The 21,345-nt window shown below is 41.0% G+C and overlaps 1 protein-coding gene across 1 annotated transcript in view; it reads right to left on the bottom strand.

Moving 5' to 3' along the window:
• Positions 1–21,345, bottom strand: part of ADAMTS12 (ADAM metallopeptidase with thrombospondin type 1 motif 12) — a 216,923-nt gene that overhangs the window by 45,498 nt on the left and 150,080 nt on the right. The window contains exons 11-14 of the mRNA XM_060761364.2: positions 20,434–20,579; positions 18,871–19,040; positions 14,817–14,950; positions 7,523–7,643 (exon numbers count right to left, since the gene is read on the bottom strand). Coding sequence (XP_060617347.2) covers positions 7,523–7,643; positions 14,817–14,950; positions 18,871–19,040; positions 20,434–20,579 — 571 coding nt within the window. The remainder of the gene's footprint in view (positions 1–7,522; positions 7,644–14,816; positions 14,951–18,870; positions 19,041–20,433; positions 20,580–21,345) is intronic.

The raw sequence follows: 21,345 nt of genomic DNA, 5'->3' as shown, positions 1-21,345 counted from the left end.
AATGCTGAGGTTTAGTCCCATGTAAGTGCATCCAGATTAGAAGCTACTACCTTGGAGAGCTATGGGAATCTATGGAACTACAGAGGTTTTAGAGATGATGGCTGACATCCTTTTCAAAAATTAGAAAAACATAAGTCAGACCATGCCACCATAATTCTTTTTGCTTTATTGAACTCAAATAGTGCCAATATCAGGGCTTTAATGAATTACTTATTTTATTCAAACATGCAATAATGGATAAATTCAAATGTTTTCTCCCTACGGAGCAAAAATTCCTTGCATTGTCAATGGTTTTTGAAAATATTTTGCAAAAAGAAATTTATTTGTACACATACTTGATTTTACAAAATTTATATTATTATTATTATTATTATTATTATTATTATATTATAACTTTATTTGTACCCCGCTAGCATCTCCTGAAGGACTCGATGCGGCTTACATAGGCCAAGGCCTCAAAACACAATACAACAATACAATACCTAAAGCAAATTAAAAACAGTTAAGCAGAATAAACAACAACAATAAACAATACAATGAGACACTATAAAACTGGGTCAGGCCAGAGTAATGGGTACAAGATTAAAAGTGCTGATGTGGCAGGAGGTATGTAGGATTATAAAGTAAGTGCAGTGTGCGGTGTGCAGTGATCTTAGTGCTACTAAAGTGCTTCTAGGACTTGGTATTGGAGGTTCCTAATCTGAGAAGGCACATCGGAACAGCCAGGTCTTCAAGTTCTTTCTGAAGACTGCCAGGGTAGGGGCCTGTCTAAGATCTCTTGGGAGGGCGTTCCAGAGTCGGGGGGCCACCACAGAAAAGGCCCTGTCTCGAGTCCCCACCAAACGCGCTTGCGACGCGGGCGGGATCATGAGCAGGGCCTTATAACAGGATATTTAGCCCCCCCCCCCAAAAAAAGGGATTTGCACAGAAGAAAGTGTGTTCTGCTAAAATGTACTGCTGACTGGAAAACAATGGGTTTTTGGTGCAAAGGTTGGCGGTTCGAATCCGGGGAGCAGGGTGAGCTCCTGCTGTTAGGCCAGCTTCTGCCAACCTAGCAGTTCGAAAACATGCAAATGTGAGTAGATCAATAGGTACCATTTATTCGGGAAGATAACGGCGCTCCATGCAGTTATGCTGGTCACATGATCTTGGAGGTGTCTACGGACAACGCTGGCTCTTTGGCTTAGAAAAGTAGATGAGCACCACCCTCCAGAGTCGGACATGACTAGATTGAATGTCAGGGGAAACCTTTACCTTTACTTACCCAGATCTCTATGCAGAAATAAAGGGATTTCATGCAAAAAGCCCTCAAGTGTGAAAAACTCTTGTGGCAGTATAATAACAATTATCTTGGCAAGATACCTGCTTGTTGAGAACTAGGAATTCGATTTTCCCCTCTTCCCCAATCAATACTGGCATCAAGCTCAAAGTGGAATATGAGTGACTCTGTCAAGGGGCACCTTTGAAAGTTCCTACACTTTAAAACCTAGGTTTCATTTTAACAACTTATCCAAATACTTAGAAAAAATCCATCCACAAAAAGCAGAGGAAATAAAAAATATTCATGGCAGGGTATAAATAATAAGTGCATGTAATTGTAAAAAAGAGAAAAATGTGCTTCCCAATAGTGTTTTAAATGGAAAAAATTATCAGAGAAAACCAGATGTATGGTGTTTTGTAGGCAGCTACAAAATTGTCCTTATTACCACATTCCATCAGAAATGGAATGACCTCTTTGGACCTGCTCTCTCAATGGATGGCAGCCTTGTGTGCAAATTCTGGTTTGGGGATTTTTGATAAATATGCTGAAGACCTATCAGCTTATATTCAGCCTCTGAGTCTTATCACTACATAATTTTATTCGGTAACATGGGGCCCATGGAACTTTAAAGCTGCTGAAAACTCCACAGACGGAATGAGGTGTCTAGCATGACAAAACGAAATCACTACCTTTCCACTCTCCCTTAAATAAGTACAAAATAAAAACCTTACGAAATCTTTAAAAAATTAGATACTACTGGGAAAGTGTTTGGGTAAGAACAGAATCATATCTAGATTCAGTGTTCAATATTTAATCTGTTTTACCCAAAAAATGTCCTAGTAATGTCTAATCTCAAGGGCATCCGCTTTCTCCCTTATTTTTCTTATTTTAATCAAGCTCTTGTGAGGAGAGAAATGGTAGCTTTTGTAAAAATAGGAATGAAACAGCAGCTGAAAACACTGGCCCTTTCCCAACTATAGTTAGAATGAGTCATGCATACATAAGTAACAACTGGTACTTGATGCAGTTATGCATTCACATTCATAACAAAAGCTGTAATGGTCTGTTCAATCAGTCTTGCATGAAAATTTTGCTATGGATGAAGTTTGATTATTATAGATATCTCAGTTAACTGGGGTGAATGGAATTTAAAACTCAAAGGGATCACAGAATAAACAAGATTGGGCCTATTTGCTTGCCCTCTCCTTTAAGACCTATTTGATCTTTGAGGTAAGATGGATAGATGTCCCTTGGTTATCATTGCCAGATTTCATGGCCTTGCCCAAGTATAAATATCTTAATGACACCAGATCCTGTTTGATCCTAGAAACTAGCAATGTAAGCCCTTGGATGGGAGGCTACCAGTAAATACCAGGTCCTATAGGCTATATATTTAGAGCTGTACCATAAGGAAGGCTGAGCGAAGGAAGAAAGACACTTTTGAACTGGGGTGCTGGAGGAAAATTCTGAAAGTGCCTTGGACCGCAAGAATATCAAATCAGTCCATACTCCAGGAAATAAAGCCCGACTGCTCACTGGAGGGAAAGATATTAGAGGCAAAGATGAAGTACTTTGGCCACATAATGAGAAGACAAGAAAGCTTGGAGAAGATAATGATGCTAGGGAAAATGGAAGGAAAAAGGAAGAGTGGCCGATCAAGGGCAAGATGGATGGATGGTATCCTTGAAGCTCTGGTGTGGGCTGGTCCATGAGGTCACAAATAGTCGGAAGTGACTGAACGAACAAACAGCAACAACATAGACTATATTCAGAGGAAGAAACTGACAAAAGCCACTTCTGAGTTCAACATGACCACTGTATCCACAGGGGATACATTTCAGAACTTCGTGCGCAAAAAAACTGCAGGTTAAAAGCAAATTGTTTGTGGAAATATCCACAACCCACCTTCCTACTGCCCTCCAAATGGTAGAGTAGTAAAAGGAAAGACTCTTGCATTGAAGCACAGTGTGTTCCCCTTGAACACCAGGGCCAGTTTGAGGTCAAAGAGCTGCACAGAGACACCTAGGGCTCCAGTGCCATGTCTACCACTAGCCAGGGTCCTTCCTTCATGGCTCCCATGCGGCCACATGTCAAAGTTGGGGGCACTGGGGAACCAGGTGTCTGTCCCACACTCAGCTGAACAAGTCATACCTTTCTCCTTACTCTCCTGGGAAAGAGGCACCAATTCCCATGGCTGTTTATACCTTTCTCAGGCGAGCAAAGAGCCACACACCTCTCATACCCATGTAAAGAGACACAGGTTCCTTCTAAGCTTCCTATCTCTCTCTCTCTCTCTCTCTCTCTCTCTCTCTCTCTCTCTCTCTCTCTCTGGTGACCAAGGACATGGAGACTTGCTGCCCTTGACAGCATCCTATCTCTGGCAGATGGGTTGCCCATGCAAATACCAAGGCATCCTGTATAAGCAGTGTTGAAACAACATCCTGCCTAAGATCTTGTGGTCACCAACCTGGAAAAATGAAAAGTGATGCATGTGGAGCTTGCTAAGACCCACTGGAAAGGCAGGAAAGAAAGATGAGCTGTGGTGTGGTGCTTTCTTTTCCCCCAACTTGCCTGAGGAAAAGGTGAGGAAATATCTAGGCTAGTGGTGGTAACCATGGATCGTGGGTAAGTGAAATCATGGGTATCAGCACCATGGACATGAGGATTATATTGCATTCCTTGCCTAAAAAGAATACTGTGAAATTAATGGAGTCACCATGAGTTGGCAGATGATTTGAAGACATCTATCCTACATTCCAGTTTTTGTGAATAATCTCCAGGTAGGAGATGGGGTGAGTTCAGCTCAAGTTAAGAGAAAAGGAGTGCAAGGTTTTATTGATTTGTTGCTGTAGCTTTCCAAGATGCTCTTTGTTAATTTACTTTCCTACTTCCCTCTCAGGGTTCACTTTCTGCTCCGTATCTTAGATGAAGTGTCTCAATAAATAAGTCCAACCCCTGCCAGGAAGTAGGAAAATCACATTCAAAGCACCCCTGACAGATGACCATCCAGCCTCTGTTTAAAAGCCTACAAAGAAGGAGCCTCCACCACACTCCGGGGCAGAGAGTTGAACAGCTCTCGCAGTCAGGAAGTTCTTCCTAATGTTCAGGTGGAATCTCCTTTCTTGTAGTTTGAAGCCATTGTTCTGCTTCCTAGTCTCCAGGGCAGCAGAAAACAAGCTTGCTCCCTCCTCCCTATGACTTCTTCTCACATACTTATACATGACTATCATGTCTCCTCTCAACCTTCTCTTCTTCAGGTTAAACATGCCCAGCTCTTTAAGCCACTACTCATAGGGCTCGTTCTCCAGACCCTTGATTGTTTTATTTGCTCTCCTCTGGACACATTTCAGCTTGTCAACATCACCCTTCAATTGTGGTGCCCAGAATTGGACACAGTATTCCAGATGTGGTCTAGCCAAGGCAGAATAGAGGGGTAGCCTGACTTCCCTGGATCTAGACACTATATTCCGATTGATGCAGGCCATAATCCCATTGGCTTTTTTTTGCCACCGCATCACATTGTTGGCTCATGTTTAACTTGTTGTCCACGAGGACTCCAAGATCTTTTTCACATGTACTGTTCTCAAGCCATGTGTCCCCCATTCTGCATCTTTGCATTTCATTTTTTCTGTCTAAGTGGAGTACTTCTGATGAATATGCAATGTAGGCCCCTGTGCATTTCTTCCTAGAGAAGTGGTTCTCGGCCTGGGGCCCCAGATGTTTTGGCCTTCAGTCATCCTAACAGTTGATAAACTGGCTGAGATTTCTGGGAGTTGTAGGTCAAAACACCAGGGGAATCACAGGTTGAGAATCATTGCCCTAGAGACTTCAGTGATAATGGCAAAGCAACACAAGCATGGAAAACAGGTAAAAATGCAAGGATGTGAATTCTTTGTGTCCTTGGCTAAACATGGTCAACATGGGACTTGTGACACCTATAATCTATAAATTTTTCATGCCACAGGAGGGAATGATGGGGTGAACTGGGAAAACAAATTGGGAAGAACTGGGATGTGTGCTCCTGGTTAGGGGTGTTAATTTAAGGAAAAAAAGGTTGACTTGCCTTTCCCTTATGCCATCTCTCTTATGACCCAGATAGAAGAAATCTGCACTGCATCCTTCTGTTTATGTCTAGTTTGACAACCACAGAATGTAAAGAACAGACAGTGCCAGAAGTAGGTGGAATTGGGAACTGGCACAAAAAGACCACAGAAAATCTTTTGTACACTTTTGCTCATTACCCTATGAAAATACTCACCTCCAGATATGGGGTCACCATGCTAATGAAGTAGAAATTATGAAATAGAGGTTCATTAAGGATGGACCCACATAGCCTGCCAAGTATGCAGGTCCAAAGAAATGTGAACTATTAATTAGTGGTGTAGCTGTGACGTATTAAGGTATGCTTTGTAATTTCCATAGCAAAATGAACAAATGCTTAGTTTTGTTCAGAGTGTGTGTTTTGTAGTTTTAAGCCCCCAGACAACTTTTCACTGCAGCTAAAATGTTTTTTTTTTAATCTCTTGGTATTCTTATCTGGCTGAAGTGAGAACCTATTCTTAGAAATAAAAAATGTTTAAGCCAAATGTGAAGAATGTAAACAAAGTGGTAAACTCTTCCAAATCATCCTATTTCTATATAAATTTTATACAGTTGCATATTTTTTACTGGTATAAAATAAGACTTTCAGGAATTTTGCTCAAAATCTAAACAGTTACTTCCTGACAGAGTTCTTATATAAAGCCCTATTGCACATATTAAAATTACACCTTTTCTTTCCTGTTCAATATTCTGGTAATTTCAAAACCTAATGGTCACAATTTAATTGGTCTGAGTTTCATCTATGCTGATGATCGTGCCATCACCACCCAAGCAGGGAGCTTTGAAATGGTTGAATAGAAGCTCTCCAAAGCTTTAGGTGTTCTCACTGTCTATTACAGGGGAAACCAGCTGATTCCTAATCCATCTAAAACACAAACATAAGTTTTTCATCTTAAAAACAGACAAGCATCTTGAGCTCTGAGGATTAGCTGGGAAGGAATCCTACTGAAAGCATTGCAGTACACCAAAATACTTGGGAGTGACCCTGGACCGTGCTCTGACTTACAAGAACTGCTAGTGAGTGCTAGAAATAATAACATACAAAAGCTGACTGGCACAACCTGGGGATCACAACCAGACATAGTGAAGACATCTGCCCTTGCACTATGCTTCTCTGCTGCTGAATATGTATGCCCAGTGTGGTACACATCTCACCACATTAAAATAATGGATGTGGCTCTTAATGAGACATGCTGCATTAGCACAGGATGTCTATGTCCCACACCACTGGAGACATTATACTGTTTAGCCGATATTGCACCACCTGTCATCTTGGAAGTAGCAGCCAACAATGAAAGAACCAAGGCAGTGACATCTCCAACCCATCCCCTGTTCGGATATCAGCCAGCATGTCAACAGCCTCAGGCTCCTTCCTTTAAATCAAGAAATAGGTTTTTTAAGATCTATAGAGATATTTGCAGGAACACCTCAGCAAGCAAAAGTCCAAAAGTGGCAGGCTCAAACCCAGAACCAAAGGCCATGGCTGATTCCGAATGAGAGACTCCCTCCTGAACACAGAAGACTCAGCAACTTGGAAGGCGCTGAACAGACTGCGCTCTGGCACTACGAGATGCAGAGCCAACCTTAAGAAATGCGGCCACAAAGTGCAGTCCACAACATGACAGTGTGGAGAAGAGCAAACCACAGACCACCTATTACAACGCAGTCTAAGCCCTGCCACATGCACAATGGAGGATCTTCTTATAGCAACACCAGAGGCACTCCTAATGGCCAGCCACTGGTCAAAGAACTTTTAGTATAATGACAAGTTTTTAAACTTTGTTTTTTTAAATACATTACAACTATACCCTCGGTTCTCTTCTGACACAATAAATAAATTAATTGATCTGAACAAAGGTGTTACTCTAGCATTTCTAATAGGATAACCTGGATGCTCATAACTTTTATAAGCAGGACAAAAACCATCAGAGCAAACTTCAAAGATCTTGTTCCTACTACCTGTGTTTCACCTTTTATTTCATGACTAAATATTAATATTTTCTAGTGCTCTATCTTGGATGTCTCACATACACATACCTCCCAGCTGATTACATGGTTCTTAGAGCTGGCAGCTTTCCCCCTTTTTTCCCAACAGAGAGCATTTCAGCAGCTATTGTTTACTAAACTGAGATAGCAAAGTGATATGGAAAAAATCTTTACCTAATCCTTCACTCTGATTGAATGTTATCTTCACTGTCTGGCAGGAGGACCCATCCCCTTGACAAACCCCACATCGATCTTCAGTTGCATTGGAATCTATCTCATAATCACAGCCAACCGTCTGAAAAGGAAAAAAAAAACACTTTGAGAAGAAATATTGTATTTGTGACAAAACTAACTAATCACTGACAATTTCACTGTTTCACATTTTCACAAATCAATTATTCAAAATAGAAAAATGCACATGTCAACACAGATCTTACTTTTCACTATCTCTCTGGTGGGACTGATCCTGGACTCCACTGGCTTCAAAAAAGGAAAAAGATTTTACTGTTTGCCCCAAAAGAGACCGATGGCTTTGTGAAACCACAACCTGAGAAAGTACCCTGCTTAAGAATCCCTAAGTTTGAAAAAGACCCTAGCCTAAAGTCTACTGTTAGTCCTTATTGGGTTCGAACAGGTATGGGGAAACTTTGGCCCTCCAGATGTTTTGGATTTCAACTCCCACAATTCCAAACAGCCTACCAGCTGTTAGGAATTATGGGAGTTGAAGTTCAAAACACCTGGGCCAAAGTTTCCCCATGTCTGGTTAGACCCATTGATTTAATGGGATTTATATAACTGGTGACAATTTGGGTTGCTGTAGATTTTTCAGGCTATATGGTCATGTTCTAGAAGCATTCTCTCCTGATGTTTCGCCTGCATCTATGGCAGGCATCCTCAGAGACCTCACAGGAGAGAATGCTTCTAGAGCATGGCCATATAGCCCAAAAAACCTACAACAACCCAGTGATTCCAGTCATGGAAGCCTTCAACAATATGTTGACTATTTGTTACAGGTTGAGTATTCCTTATCCAAAATGTTTGAAACCAGAAAAGTTTCAGATTTCAGATGTTTGTGGATTTTTGAATACTTTTCTTTACATATGCATCCATAATGAGACATCTTGGAGAGGGGACCCAAGTATAAATATACATTTCATTTATGTTTCCTATACACTTTATCCACATAGTCTGATCATAACATTATAAAATATTTTAAACAGTACTGTACATGAGACAAAGTCATTAACATTGAACCATCAGAAAGCAAAGGTGTCATATCTCAGCCTCCCATGTGGACAATTTTGGAGGATTTGGGAATTGTTGATAAGGGAAACTCAACCTTTATTCAACAACTGAGTCAATGAATATACTTTATTTGGGCCTGCTAATAAGATGTGTGTTTGAATGACAAAACTGTGGATGATTGTGGTTGGTAGTTGATTCATAACACTTAATGGCATCGCAGGTGCTGCTTGGAAACCTCAAGGCCTGAATTGGCAACTCTACTACTTAGGGTGGAATCAAAAAACAACATTGCTGGGCAGAAGATAGGAGAGCACTCTTCTAACCTAGCTCTGCTTCTACTTCTATAATAAGTGTGCCCACATGGGGAGCTACTAATGATATCCAACTGCATTCATGTCAGAAAGCATCTCAATACAGCTGTTCCTCCTTATCCCCAAATTCAGCCAACCATGGCTTGAAATGTTTTTGGAAATCCAAAAAGCAAATCCTGATTTTATATATGGAACACCATTTTTCTACACCACTGAATATAATGGAACTAGAGCATCCATTGGGGTTTGTATCTATGGGGGGGATCCTGGAATCAAACCCCACTATATATTGAGGACCCAATGTACTGGGAACACATTTATCCTTCAAGACAAGTACTCCTGCTACCTGGAATTTTAGCAATAGACCTCTCTCAAATGCTTCCCTCTTTTTTTAATCAGCTGCTTTTGGAATCAGACATGAAAGTGCAACGACTTCAAAGGACGCTTGCATAATCAACTGTCTGTTATTTCTTAATCAGTTGATGTTTCATTGATTTTGGAAATAGGCTTTTAAAAATCTTTAATGTTAATAACAGTGAAGATTCCTGTGGCATGTTAATTCTCCCTTACACACACATACTGAATTACAGCTAAGAGAAGGGAGCCTTGTTCTTAGTAAGTGAGCTGAGCACCTGGAAAGGTATGACTGAACAAACTCTTCTGAAACTTCCACCTTTACAAAGAACCCCCAATATCTGCTGGGATTTGATTCAAGAACCTCTCATGGATGCCAAAACTTTAAAATACTGGTCCCATTACTGGTACCAATTTTCATAGAATCACAGAAGTGGGGGAAAGAGGGAGGGTGTCTTATTTCTTTGTAGGCATTTATTTTCAAAGAAATGCAATATCTTTGAAAACCTGAAATCCGTGTCCAGGGAAGAAGAAATAACTTGCTTCTCCCAGTTCAGTACTGAATCAACAAACAGCAAGTAGAATGACTTCCCTTGCTTATTTGGCTGCCACGGCCATAAGAAGGCGATTTGTAATGACAGAAGAAACCTTTAGGGAAACTGTATTATGAAAGCCAATTGGACTGCAAAATTACAAAAGAAGTAACTCTGGTCTTTCATTTCTCTGTCTTCCACCATCAGAAAGAAAAGCACTGTTTGATGACCTCGTCACCGAGGTCATCAAAGAGTTACTTGATCTAAGGCAGAGCTTGGAAAACATAGGTTTCAGATCATCAGGACCACAGCAAAACCAGTGGCCACGCTGAATGATGAATTTGGGGAACTGCCCTCCATAAAGTTAACTTTCCCAAGTTCTGATCTGATGTATACTGCCTATGGGATGGTCACTTAAGGAGGCTTACCTGGGAAGGACTTAAGACTTTTCTATGCTAGGCAGATATCTATTTATATGTTAAATACAGTTATTAGTCCTAAATATGAGAGACCAATTGAACCAAAAGGATTTACACATGTCCTGACTTACTATTCAACAAGTCATACAGCGAATCTACTTTAACGTGAACTAGCTATGGAGTTAGGCTTTATTTGTTTTCATCTTTTGTACTATGCTTCACTTGTACTTATGGCTCAGGATATTTCAAGATTTAAAGTTTGTAGAGGAAGCATTTCTTTTTTTTCATAATTATTACATTTATTATACATTTGTTTATAAATAAACTAATTGTGCTGTCCAATATTGCATGCAATCCTGCATTTTAGCACATCCTTTCACTCCATTATTTCAAAATCTGCGATTTTTAAAAATGGAATGGTAGAATAGAAACCTATTAAATAAGTAATTGCATTCATCCATTTATATGCTTTCAAACACCTTCAACTGAAAAGCTACATAGTGCCAAATGAACAGTTAAAAGGGTATGGTTTTAGCACGGTTGCTTTACTTCTGCAAAGATTATTTGTAGCTCTGTATAATGTCATGGCAACAGAAGTAGAGTATTGGTTTCACTTTTGGGATGGCAACCTGTTTCATGGGGATTTTGTGGTCTTTTAGTGATTCGTACATTATTGAAACTCTAGTTTTCATCTGTTTCAACCTGTATATGAAGCAAAAAATTGTCTTTAGTGATTAATAAATAAGGTGCGGGGAGTCTATGGGAGCATGAGATAGGGGACAGCATTGCAAGGACACATCGGAACATTATCAAAAGCACAGAGCTGCCTTCCCCCATATTTCTTTCTATCCTTATCCCAGTAACATAATGATCCTGGTTGGGCATTTGCCAGGGCACACAAGACCTTAAATTTATAAGGGTGGGGGGAGTGGTGGAAGCATGAATGGCAATGTGTGTTAGTTTCTGCCTTTTCTGGACCCATCTACACAAGGCAAGTGGGGTGGGCTGATGGTTAATGGACTTTGTAGCATCCACATGACACACAATGCCACCCCAATGTCCAGCAAGGTGCTTAACCCTAAATTTGGGGATGCAGATGCCCCAAAGCTCTGGGGCTCACGTGCACTTTGAGTATGTCTATAACTGAGCCAGCTCTGATTCAAACAGTCACCACTGGGCCACAGCCATTGTGCTTTCCCTGGGATCGGGTGGTTTGGAAGCAAGGAATTGCACTTACCATCTCATTGTGTCTTCAGCTAGGCAGTGACCACTGGGCATCGTGGCTTGTCACATGAAATAGAATTGGATGGAGTGCCAGAGCAATGAGAAAACAGAGGTGGGAAAGAAGGGGTGATTCTTCCTTTCCATCCTCTCTTCTCTTGCGTTGCTCTGATGCTTCATCCAGCCAGAGTCAATACATGTGATGGATAATAACTACCATCAATTCTGCAATTGGAGGTCACCACTAAGCTGAAGATGTGATGGGAATGGTAAGGATAGTGATGCGAATTCTGAGCCAGATTGGAGGCTGGTTGTGTGGGGTCCCTGGAGCTGATCCAGAGTACCTCACTCCAGATGACCTTATGTAGCCCATACACTGTTGAGATGTCTATATGCTGTATTTTACTCTACCAGAGTTCTGAATTGTACTACTATTGTGAACAGAACACCTTTTTAGACCTTGCTATTCAACCCCTTCTGCATCATAATTGGGGCAATGGCATCTGTTAAGGAAGCAAACCAAGTGTAGTTGGTGGCCAAAGAGGGTGGAGCGAACATGAAGGAGCTGGCAGATCCAGAATGTTTGCCACCATACTTCTACAAGAGGCTTATGTAACCAGGTATTGTTCGAATCTAGTTTCCGGAATTTCTCATCATTGCCTATGCTGTGTAGAACTTATGAGAGCCAGAAACCAACAACATCCAGAGGGCCACAGTTTAGGTGCATGCCTGAACAGGATTTTTGGAACACATGAAGTAATTGTGTTGGGCACTCTCCACTGCCAAGCTTATGAAACTATAGTACTATAGATAGTATTTTTTGGATTATTACTTTTATATCTCCCCTCTCCTCCAAGGAGCAAAAAGTCCTGCATACCATCTGCTCCTCATTTTATCCCAAAAACAATGTAATGCCTGACCCAAGGTCCCTAGCAAGCTTTACAGCTGAGTGAAAATCTGAACTGAACCATTGAAATACAATTCCCACGCTCTAAAACTATACCACTGCTACATCACACTAGTTAGTCATTTCATTGTTTATTCACTTATTCAGATACAAGTTGATTATTAGAGATCATGAGAAAGTTGTCATCACAGTGCTATTAGGACAAGATGGCTTTTATTCTCTTGAATTATCTTCAAAATGCCACAACACAAAACCTTACTATATGGAACAGAGTTAAAACCCATGCTTTATATGATTTGTCCATCATCTGTAGCAATGAATGAATTGGAAAGGTCACAATAGTTTAGCAGTAACAAATAAATGAAAAGGACCACTTATCTGTGCCATCATCAAAGCAATTATTTGGCATCCCATAAAACTATCATCCCTGAAGCCCAATTTTCAGCAAATAGACCTGCTTGATGGATTTGCAAGACCTGTCCATGTGACGTGTTATTACTCCTCAAGGCTGTTCCTATTAAAAACTTGCAAAAGTCCTGGAGGGATCTTTTGGGCTCCCTATCAGGAAATTCATTTCACGACAACATTCTTCGGTATCTTTCTGGGTTGAGTTTCCTCTAAAAGCATTTTGAAAATTGCAGATAGCTCAGATTTAGGGATGATAAATTATTGGGAACCAGGCTCGTGCTCTGCCATCTTCTATTTCAGGCATTTATCTTGGAACATGATATTGATGAAGAGTTGCTAGATTCAGGGCCTGGACCTGATTCTCCAGTTTTCACACTGCAAAATTATAGCAATTTGACACCACATTAACTAGCATGGCTCAATGAAGTGTTTCTCAAACTGTGTTCCTCCAGATGTTTTGGACTTCCACTCCCACAATTCCTAACAGCAGGTAAGCTGGCTGGGATTTCTGAAGTCCAAAACACCAGGAGGACCACAGTTTGAGAAACACTGGCTCTATGCTATGGAATCCCGAGAGTTGTAGTTTTGAGAGATATTTGCCCTCCTCCATCAGAGAGCTCTGGTGCACAACAAAATACAAACCCCAGCATTCCATAGGATGGAGCTATGACTATGATGGCACACCTGAGCTTTTGGGAAAACTATAGTGTCTGGCTTTACTCGCGGGCTATCTGTATACTTTCTGATAAGATCAAGACCCTTAGCAAACAGAGGCACTTTAAATAAGGTGAAAAGATAACCAAAATGAGTTAGACAAGATGAATAAAGGGTTAACGCCATCCGGGACTATCATAAGGCAACTTAAAATAATACATTACAAAAGGAGATTTTGCTGGTTGTAATCATCTCTCTGGAGTCTTCTGCCTCTGGTGCAAAGCAATGGTGTACAAGTTGTTGCCTACAAACTATCTTAATCTTCTATCTTGCGAAGCTTAAGCTGGTTATAAGCTTCTGGTGTCCTTTGAACAGGTGAATACAGGTGCTAAGGATGCCTGTTTTGGGATTGCTTTGGCCTAGGATTACCACTCAAGCCTCCAGTGACTGTAAAAAAGGGAGGAATCCAGCAAGAGAGCTCTATACAGGGAAATGGAATAGACCAACTAAGGCTGGCCTCTGGAGGGTGTTATGCTTCACCCAAAAACTAATACAAAGGAAGGCATCTACACTATTGGGAAAACCAATAAACAGGGGGAACCGAAGCAGAGGAGAGGAAAAGGCAGAGCCAAGACTTCACAGTGACAGTTCAAGTGGTCACAAACTGCTATAATTCTGCAGTGTGTATGGGAAGTAGGTGGGGGAAAGGCATGCAAAATTCTCATTTTGATGGACTCAGCTTGGCCCAAGAGAAAAGAGCTGTAGACAAACATGAGTAAAGCAAACTATCTGATTACTTTCTGCTTTGAACAAAGGCCTGGATGAAGGATAATCTCTTGGAGCATAAGGGTATGGGCTCAAAATCACCTATAAAATGTGGGGAAATGGGAAAAAATTCTCCCCAGTCATTCATTGGAGGGTCAAAAGTCTATCTCCTGGGTTTAGCAGGAATGAGCCACAATATCAGTCTTGGAGTGCATGGGAAACACAGACTGCATATTGCAATACGTGTTTACTCACATTTTTATCTCCTTCCTTCCCTCTTCCATTTTATATTCATAACAGTTTTACTAAGAAATTAAAATATTTCTTACCATAGTTTTAAGATGGTGTAAAATATAATAAATGAAATGTTTGTTTAAAGTTAACTCCTGAGAAAATGAATACAGGGTTGAAACTTCAATAGGAACAAGTTTCGGATCCCCTCAAACTCACATCAGGAAATATTCAATTTCCATGAATTTCTCCATTAGGCATCCACTCAGGTCATGCCCAACTTCACACTTACCCCTAAATTCCTTAACTATGGATGCATGTGATAACTCTATTTAAAGAACATACAGAGCAACATCACAATGTAAGACATCAACCTTGATCTATAAATGAAATGTTCAGAGAAGGAAACATACCCAATACCTTACACATGCCATTAATACAGACGTCTCTGCTGTTGTTTCCTTCAAAGCAAGGTGTGCCATCAATAACAGCGTCTAGCATTTTCTCTGAAAAGTGGTTGTTTGCGGGACGACACTGAAGTTCACAAGGATTAGCTGGAGGGAAATCCAAAAGTCCAAATGATACATTAGTCAAATACAATTTCAGAATGTAGTTGGAGAGTTGTAGTGCAAACATACAGAGGTGAAAAATGGTTCATTAAATGAGCTAGTTATCCATGTGTCCCTTAGCTTCCTTAGCACAAGTTTTTGGCTGGCATATAAGCCAATTATATATTTTTTAAAATCATCCTAACTGGATAACTGTACCCAATTTCCTCGAATTGAAGGTGAACTCTTACACTCTGGTCCAGTGTGTTAAATTTTTTTAAGAATAGTATTTTAGTCCTTCCTTCCTTCCTTCCTTCCTTCCTTCCTTCCTTCCTTCCTTCCTTCCTTCCTTCCTTCCTTCCTTCTGAAAACATGGCTCTACCTATCTCTACACCTCACTCTTACATGGTATTGGGGGCTCACATTAGGCTAAACTGCTAAAAACATAGGGAGCTCTATATTTATGTTTGCCTGATGACCTGTATCCTTCCGGAATTCAGAGCAAATTTGTCAGAATGGTTCTTTATGTTTTAATTCTCTCCCCGCTGCAATTTTCTCATGGCAATTGAGCTTAACAAAGAAGTGGAGGAAAAACACTGCTGTTAGGAGCCTGACTGGTCATTTTAAATACTGCTGTCTCCCACACCTGGTTTGGAATAATAATCACATTTCAGGCATAAGTTACACACTGTTTTTCTTTGTTTGTTGTTGCTTGGTTGGTGCATTTTTAGATCAGCCTCTGCATTAGTCAATGGGTAATTGTATTTATTTGCTATCAAGTATAATTTTTCTTCTTCCATTAGGAAAAGCAGGAGGTTTACCTGCTGCTCCTTGGTTTCCTTCACATCAAAGCAAAAACTGGGTGAAGAACTGCTTAGCTTTAATTATCATGGCAATTAGGTTTAATTCTCATTCGTCTCTGCACACATTTAAATCAATACCTATCAGGAAGAAGTGCTGCAGTGCACTTTATATAAGTGAATTAGTAAACATTTTGAAGCCACTAATTAGGACCTGCAATAAAGTACTGCAGCATTAATTGTTGGTTTCCGGACTCTATGGGTGATGCAGTGGGTTAAACTGCTAAGCTGCTGAACTTGCTGACCGAAAGGTTGGGGTTTGAATCCAGGGAGCAGGGTGAGCTCCCACTGTTAGCCCCAGCATCTGCCAACCTAGTACTTAAAAACCTGCAAATGTGAGTAGATCAATAGGTATCACTTCTGTGGGAAGGTAACAGTGCTTTATGCAGTCATGTTGGCCACTTGACCTTGGAGGCACCTTCAGACAACGCTGGCTCTTCGGGTTAGAAATGGAGATGAGCACCACCCTCCAGAGTTGGGCACAACTAGACTTAATGTCAAAGGAAAACTTTTACCTTTACCTCCGGATTCTAGCCTCTCTATTTCATTCCCAGCCCTGTATTTCTGCATTTTCCCCCAGAAATGTGTCAATTGGAGCACATACAATCCTCACAAAGCCATTGGGGGAAGGGGGTCTCCTTTATATCGACATTCCCACAAATATTTGGGTTTCCCCATTCCTGCTGGTAAATCCTTCTTGTTTGTGATATAGTGCCATTTTGAATGGTCTACCTCAATCCGTGCACAGAAACTGAATGACGGGCCATTGTTTTCCCCATCCAACTCCTCATGTCCGACCTTGAAAAACCTTTTCAATCTACTTGCTGTGAAAACCTGGTGCCTTCGGTACAGGATTCTCAGATAGTCTAAGATAAAAGCTATTTTCAAAGTAGCCCAGAGATTTTTCTATATTTTTGCTTGGGAATGCATACAACACTCCCCCTGAATTCACACACTGCAAGAGAAAACTGAGAGTGGAGTGCAATCTGTCACTTAGAATCATAGAATCATAGAATCAAAGAGTTGGAAGAGACCTCAAGGGCCATCCAGTCCAACCCCCTGCCAAGAAGCAGGAATATTGCATTCAATCACCCCTGACAAATGGCCATCCAGCCTCTGCTTTAAAGCTTCCAAAGAAGGAGCCTCCACCACACTCCGGGGCAGAGAGTTCCACTGCTGAACGGCTCTCACAGTCAGGAAGTTCTTCCTAATGTTCAGATGGAATCTCCTCTCTTGTAGTTTGAAGCCATTGTTCCGCGTCCTAGTCTCCAAGGAAGCAGAAAACAAGCTTGCTCCCTCCTCCCTGTGGCTTCCTCTCATATATTTATACATGGCTATCATATCTCCTCTCAGCCTTCTCTTCTTCAGGCTAAACATGCCCAGTTCCCTAAGCCGCTCCTCATAGGGCTTGTTCGCCAGACCCTTGATCATTTTAGTCGCCCTCCTCTGGACACATTCCAGCTTGTCAATATCTCTCTTGAATTGTGGTGCCCAGAATTGGACACAATATTCCAGATGTGGTCTAACCAAAGCAGAATAGAGGGGTAGCATTACTTCCTTAGATCTAGACACTATGCTCCTATTGATGCAGGCCAAAATCCCATTGGCTTTTTTTGCCGCCACATCACATTGTTGGCTCATGTTTAACTTGTTGTCCACGAGGACTCCAAGATCTTTTTCACACGTACTGCTCTCGAGCCAGGCGTCCCCCATTCTGTATCTTTGCATTTCATTTTTTCTGCCAAAGTGGAGTATCTTGCATTTGTCACTGTTGAACTTCATTTTGTTAGTTTTGGCCCATCTCTCTAATCTGTCAAGATCGTTTTGAATTCTGCTCCTGTCCTCTGGACTATTGGCTATCCCTCCCAATTTGGTGTCGTCTGCAAACTTGATGATCATGCCTTCTAGCCCTTCATCTAAGTCATTAATAAAGATGTTGAACAGGACCGGGCCCAGGACGGAACCCTGCGGCACTCCGCTCGTCACTTCTTTCCAGGATGAGGAGGAAGCATTAGTGAGCACTCTCTGTGTTCGTCCACTTAACCAATTACAGATCCACCTCACCGTAGTTTTGCCTAGCCCACATTGGACTAGTTTCCTTGCCAGAAGGTCATGGGGGACCTTGTCGAAGGCTTTACTGAAATCCAGGTACGCTACATCCTTCTCTGTCAACTGATTCAGAAAGTTTAGAAATGTGCCTGAGGGAATCCAAAGCAATTGGAAAACCTCTGGATAGAATGTTCATTGTGTGAAGTAGAAGCAAAGTAGCTCATCTTTGCATTTTAACACTAATCTGAAGCTATTCTGATGAAGAGAACAAATCTTCCTTATCTGTGTTGAAGATCTAGAACCAAAGAACTCTGTAGTTCATCATAAAGCGCTATCAAGAAAAAAACCCCAATTTTTAGTCAAGTAACTTCCTAAGATAATGTAGTAATATTAGAATTATCTGGGTAATGAAAAGCACACTCATGCCAGAGTGATCTTCAGAGGTGTAAGACTAAAACTCCCACCATCACCATCTAACATAACCAAATGTAAGTAATAATTTGTATGTTGTTGTGTTCCTTTGAAGGCATTTCTGATTTATGGTGACCCAAAGGCAAACCTGTCACAGGGTTTTCCATCCAGAAAAGATTTGCTATTACCGCCTCTGAGGCTGAGAGAGTGTGACTTGCCCAAGTTCAGTCAAACCCTGGTCTCCAGAGTCATAGTCCAAAGCTCAAACCACTAGACCACACTGGTCCTCATCCCAGCTTGTTTGCCCGCTGCCTGATACAAAATGATAAAGGTTGTTTTCTCCATCCCTTTAAGACTACTTTGAAGAACCACATTGTCACTGAGTAATATCCCCTCATATTTTTGAAGGGAATGCTGTAAAGCTAACAGGAATTAGAAATTAGCAAAAGAAGCCCATTCCAACATGTTACCATTGTAAAGAGAACTTAGGTATTTTCCTAGAAATGCATACTCCACATTGTCAAAAAGCTTTAATGAACGGAAATGTTTGTTGACTAACTTTGTATCCTGCCTACCCACCAAACTTCCCACCAGCCCTATCATTACCTGGGTTATAAACTGGAATCCACTGGTAGAACTCATTTTTGTAGGCGACTGTATCAAACTCACTGCACTGCATCTGCCGAAAGTTTGGTGTGACTTTTCGGCACAGTTTAATATTACACATCCGATAGCGTTTTCTCTCTCCTGTACAATACTTTCCTCCAAATTGTGGTCTGAAAGTGACATGAGAAGCTTTGATGTTAAGACCATAAACATTTATCAATTACATTTATATTGTGCCTTTCTTCTAATGACATCAGTTGGTGTCCAAATTTGAGAATAGGGTTTTTTTAGTGGGGCCAGAAACAGTCTTTTGGGGATTCCAAGGAGAATATGTAGCCTGTGAGCCACAATTAACCATCCAATTCCTAACTTAATATTTGTCAACTTGTTGCCTTCCAGATGTTTGAGATCACAACTGACATCAGCTCCAGCTATGTCATGGAAATAATTTCATAGAATCACAGGACTTTATGGGGCATGCTGACACACCAATAGGTCTGCGATTCAGAGCATCACCTTGCCATTGCTCAGTTATTGATGGCTTCAGTAGGTTATTATATTTGTGTATGAGATTTATTTTAATTGCTTTGTACTGTATTTGTTACTGTTTGTATTGCTTGTATTCTTGTATTATGGGCTCGGCCTCATGTAAGCTGCACCGAGTCCCTTGGGGAGATGATAGTGGGGTAGAAATAAAGTTATTATTATTATTATTATTATTATTATTATTATATATTAAAATTCTTCTTTAGAGTAATTTTCCAAGTTCTGACTCTCGCCAACACAGTTGACTATGATGGGAACAGAAAGCACAAACTTGGAAGTTGAAGGAGACTGCTCCAACCACTGCTTTATCCTAGCTTTTATCGCTCTGATCCAAAGTCCATCTATTCAAAGTCCATCCAACAGCAGTCAATCAGCTAGTTATAAGTGGGGCTGCAAAGTATGTGTTCTTTGCACCGATTATTTAGAGATACAGTGGGGCCTTCAAATCTGCGTGATCCAGATTGGCAGTTTCCCGCAATCACAAATCATTGAACCATGTATTAGTAAATAGCATACCCATTCACATCACTGCCATTTAATCATATGAGGCATGACCACACCCATTTTTCCACATCTGTGGAATTGAATTCCCAGTGATGCAGCAGACCCACTGTACACTGGGTTGGTACAGTGTTCTGCATAACTATTCACATCCTTTTGCCTTTTCCACATTTTGTTGTGTTACTACCTGGGATTCAAATGGGTTTAATTGGCATTATTAGCACTTGAAGCATACGAGATCCTCAACACTGCGAAAGTGCAAAAATATTTCTACTGTGCCATAAAAGCTAAGCACTCTCCCTACCCAAAATCAACACTTGTTGGAAAAGTAATGTTCATGATGGCTGATAATTTATTTTACTTTATGGGAGACCACCAAGCATGGCTGCTACTGCTGACCTTAATGCAAATGATAAAAATATGGAAGGAGGTTTAAAGACATTAAATATTCTGGAAACAATACGTTCATGTTACAAAAAGACTGAGGTATCAAGAAAGATCTGGGATAAAACTCACTCTGGGTTATTGCACTGCCTCTCTGCTGTCTGAACGCCGGCTCCACAAGTCCGTGTGCAATGTGACCATGGTGACCACGGCCCCCATCCACCATGAACGGCTTCGGGGCTCTTGCCCACGGTTATGCACTCCCCTGTGAAGCACCACTGGACAACAAAGCAACAGAGGCAAAGGGTCAGAAAATGTGCTCATTGGCAGCAAAACAACCTCTTCCATACCAGTTTGTTCAACACTGCATATCAATGAAAGAACAGCTTTCATATTTTGTTGTCTTTCACTGAAAAGCACAGATTTTTTTTGCCTTGGGTTCAAAATGAAACCAAGCAAGAAATATTTGAATGGATCTTTTAGGTCTGTACAAATTGCTTGCCCTGTCCAGACAATTTTAAAAACCAAACACCTGTATTAGTCTTGTGCATTTGTGTAGAATTGCTATCTGTTTCTGTTTCTTTCATTCGTAAAGCTCAGTTTTAGTTTTTGAGTGCCTTTCACGAAAACAGGCACTTTTCCGAATGAGCTTTTTCATCCCAAATCTGAAAAAATGAATTGTTTTGTGTCATTGGCAGCACTGGTTGGGCTTTCCACACTCCCTTGTCCCTCACTTTTAGGCACTGGCAGGCATGAGTGCTTTCTGGGCCTGTATGCCACATGTGCAAGCACTGTGTGGCTTGTAGGCCCAAAGCACCCATGCCTGCCAAGACCTGCAGCCAAGCACCAAAAATCAGTCAACCAAATGGGTACCATTCCCACTTTCCTTTTGTTTCACTGAAATTTCCGTACTGGTGTGTGTGTGTGTACCGTTTCGTGCCATCCAAATGAAACAAATGGTACGAAAACATGAATTAAACAGCTGAAACTGTTACCGGGCCCATGACTAACCTATATTTTACCCCATTTCTATGTGTTAATAGC

This window comes from Anolis sagrei, chromosome 2, assembly GCF_037176765.1.
Source record: "Anolis sagrei isolate rAnoSag1 chromosome 2, rAnoSag1.mat, whole genome shotgun sequence".
In the NCBI taxonomy this organism is placed as follows: Eukaryota; Metazoa; Chordata; class Lepidosauria; order Squamata; family Dactyloidae; genus Anolis; species Anolis sagrei.
The sequence above is the reverse complement of the archived record's forward strand: the minus strand, read 5'-3'. Positions and strand labels throughout refer to the sequence as shown.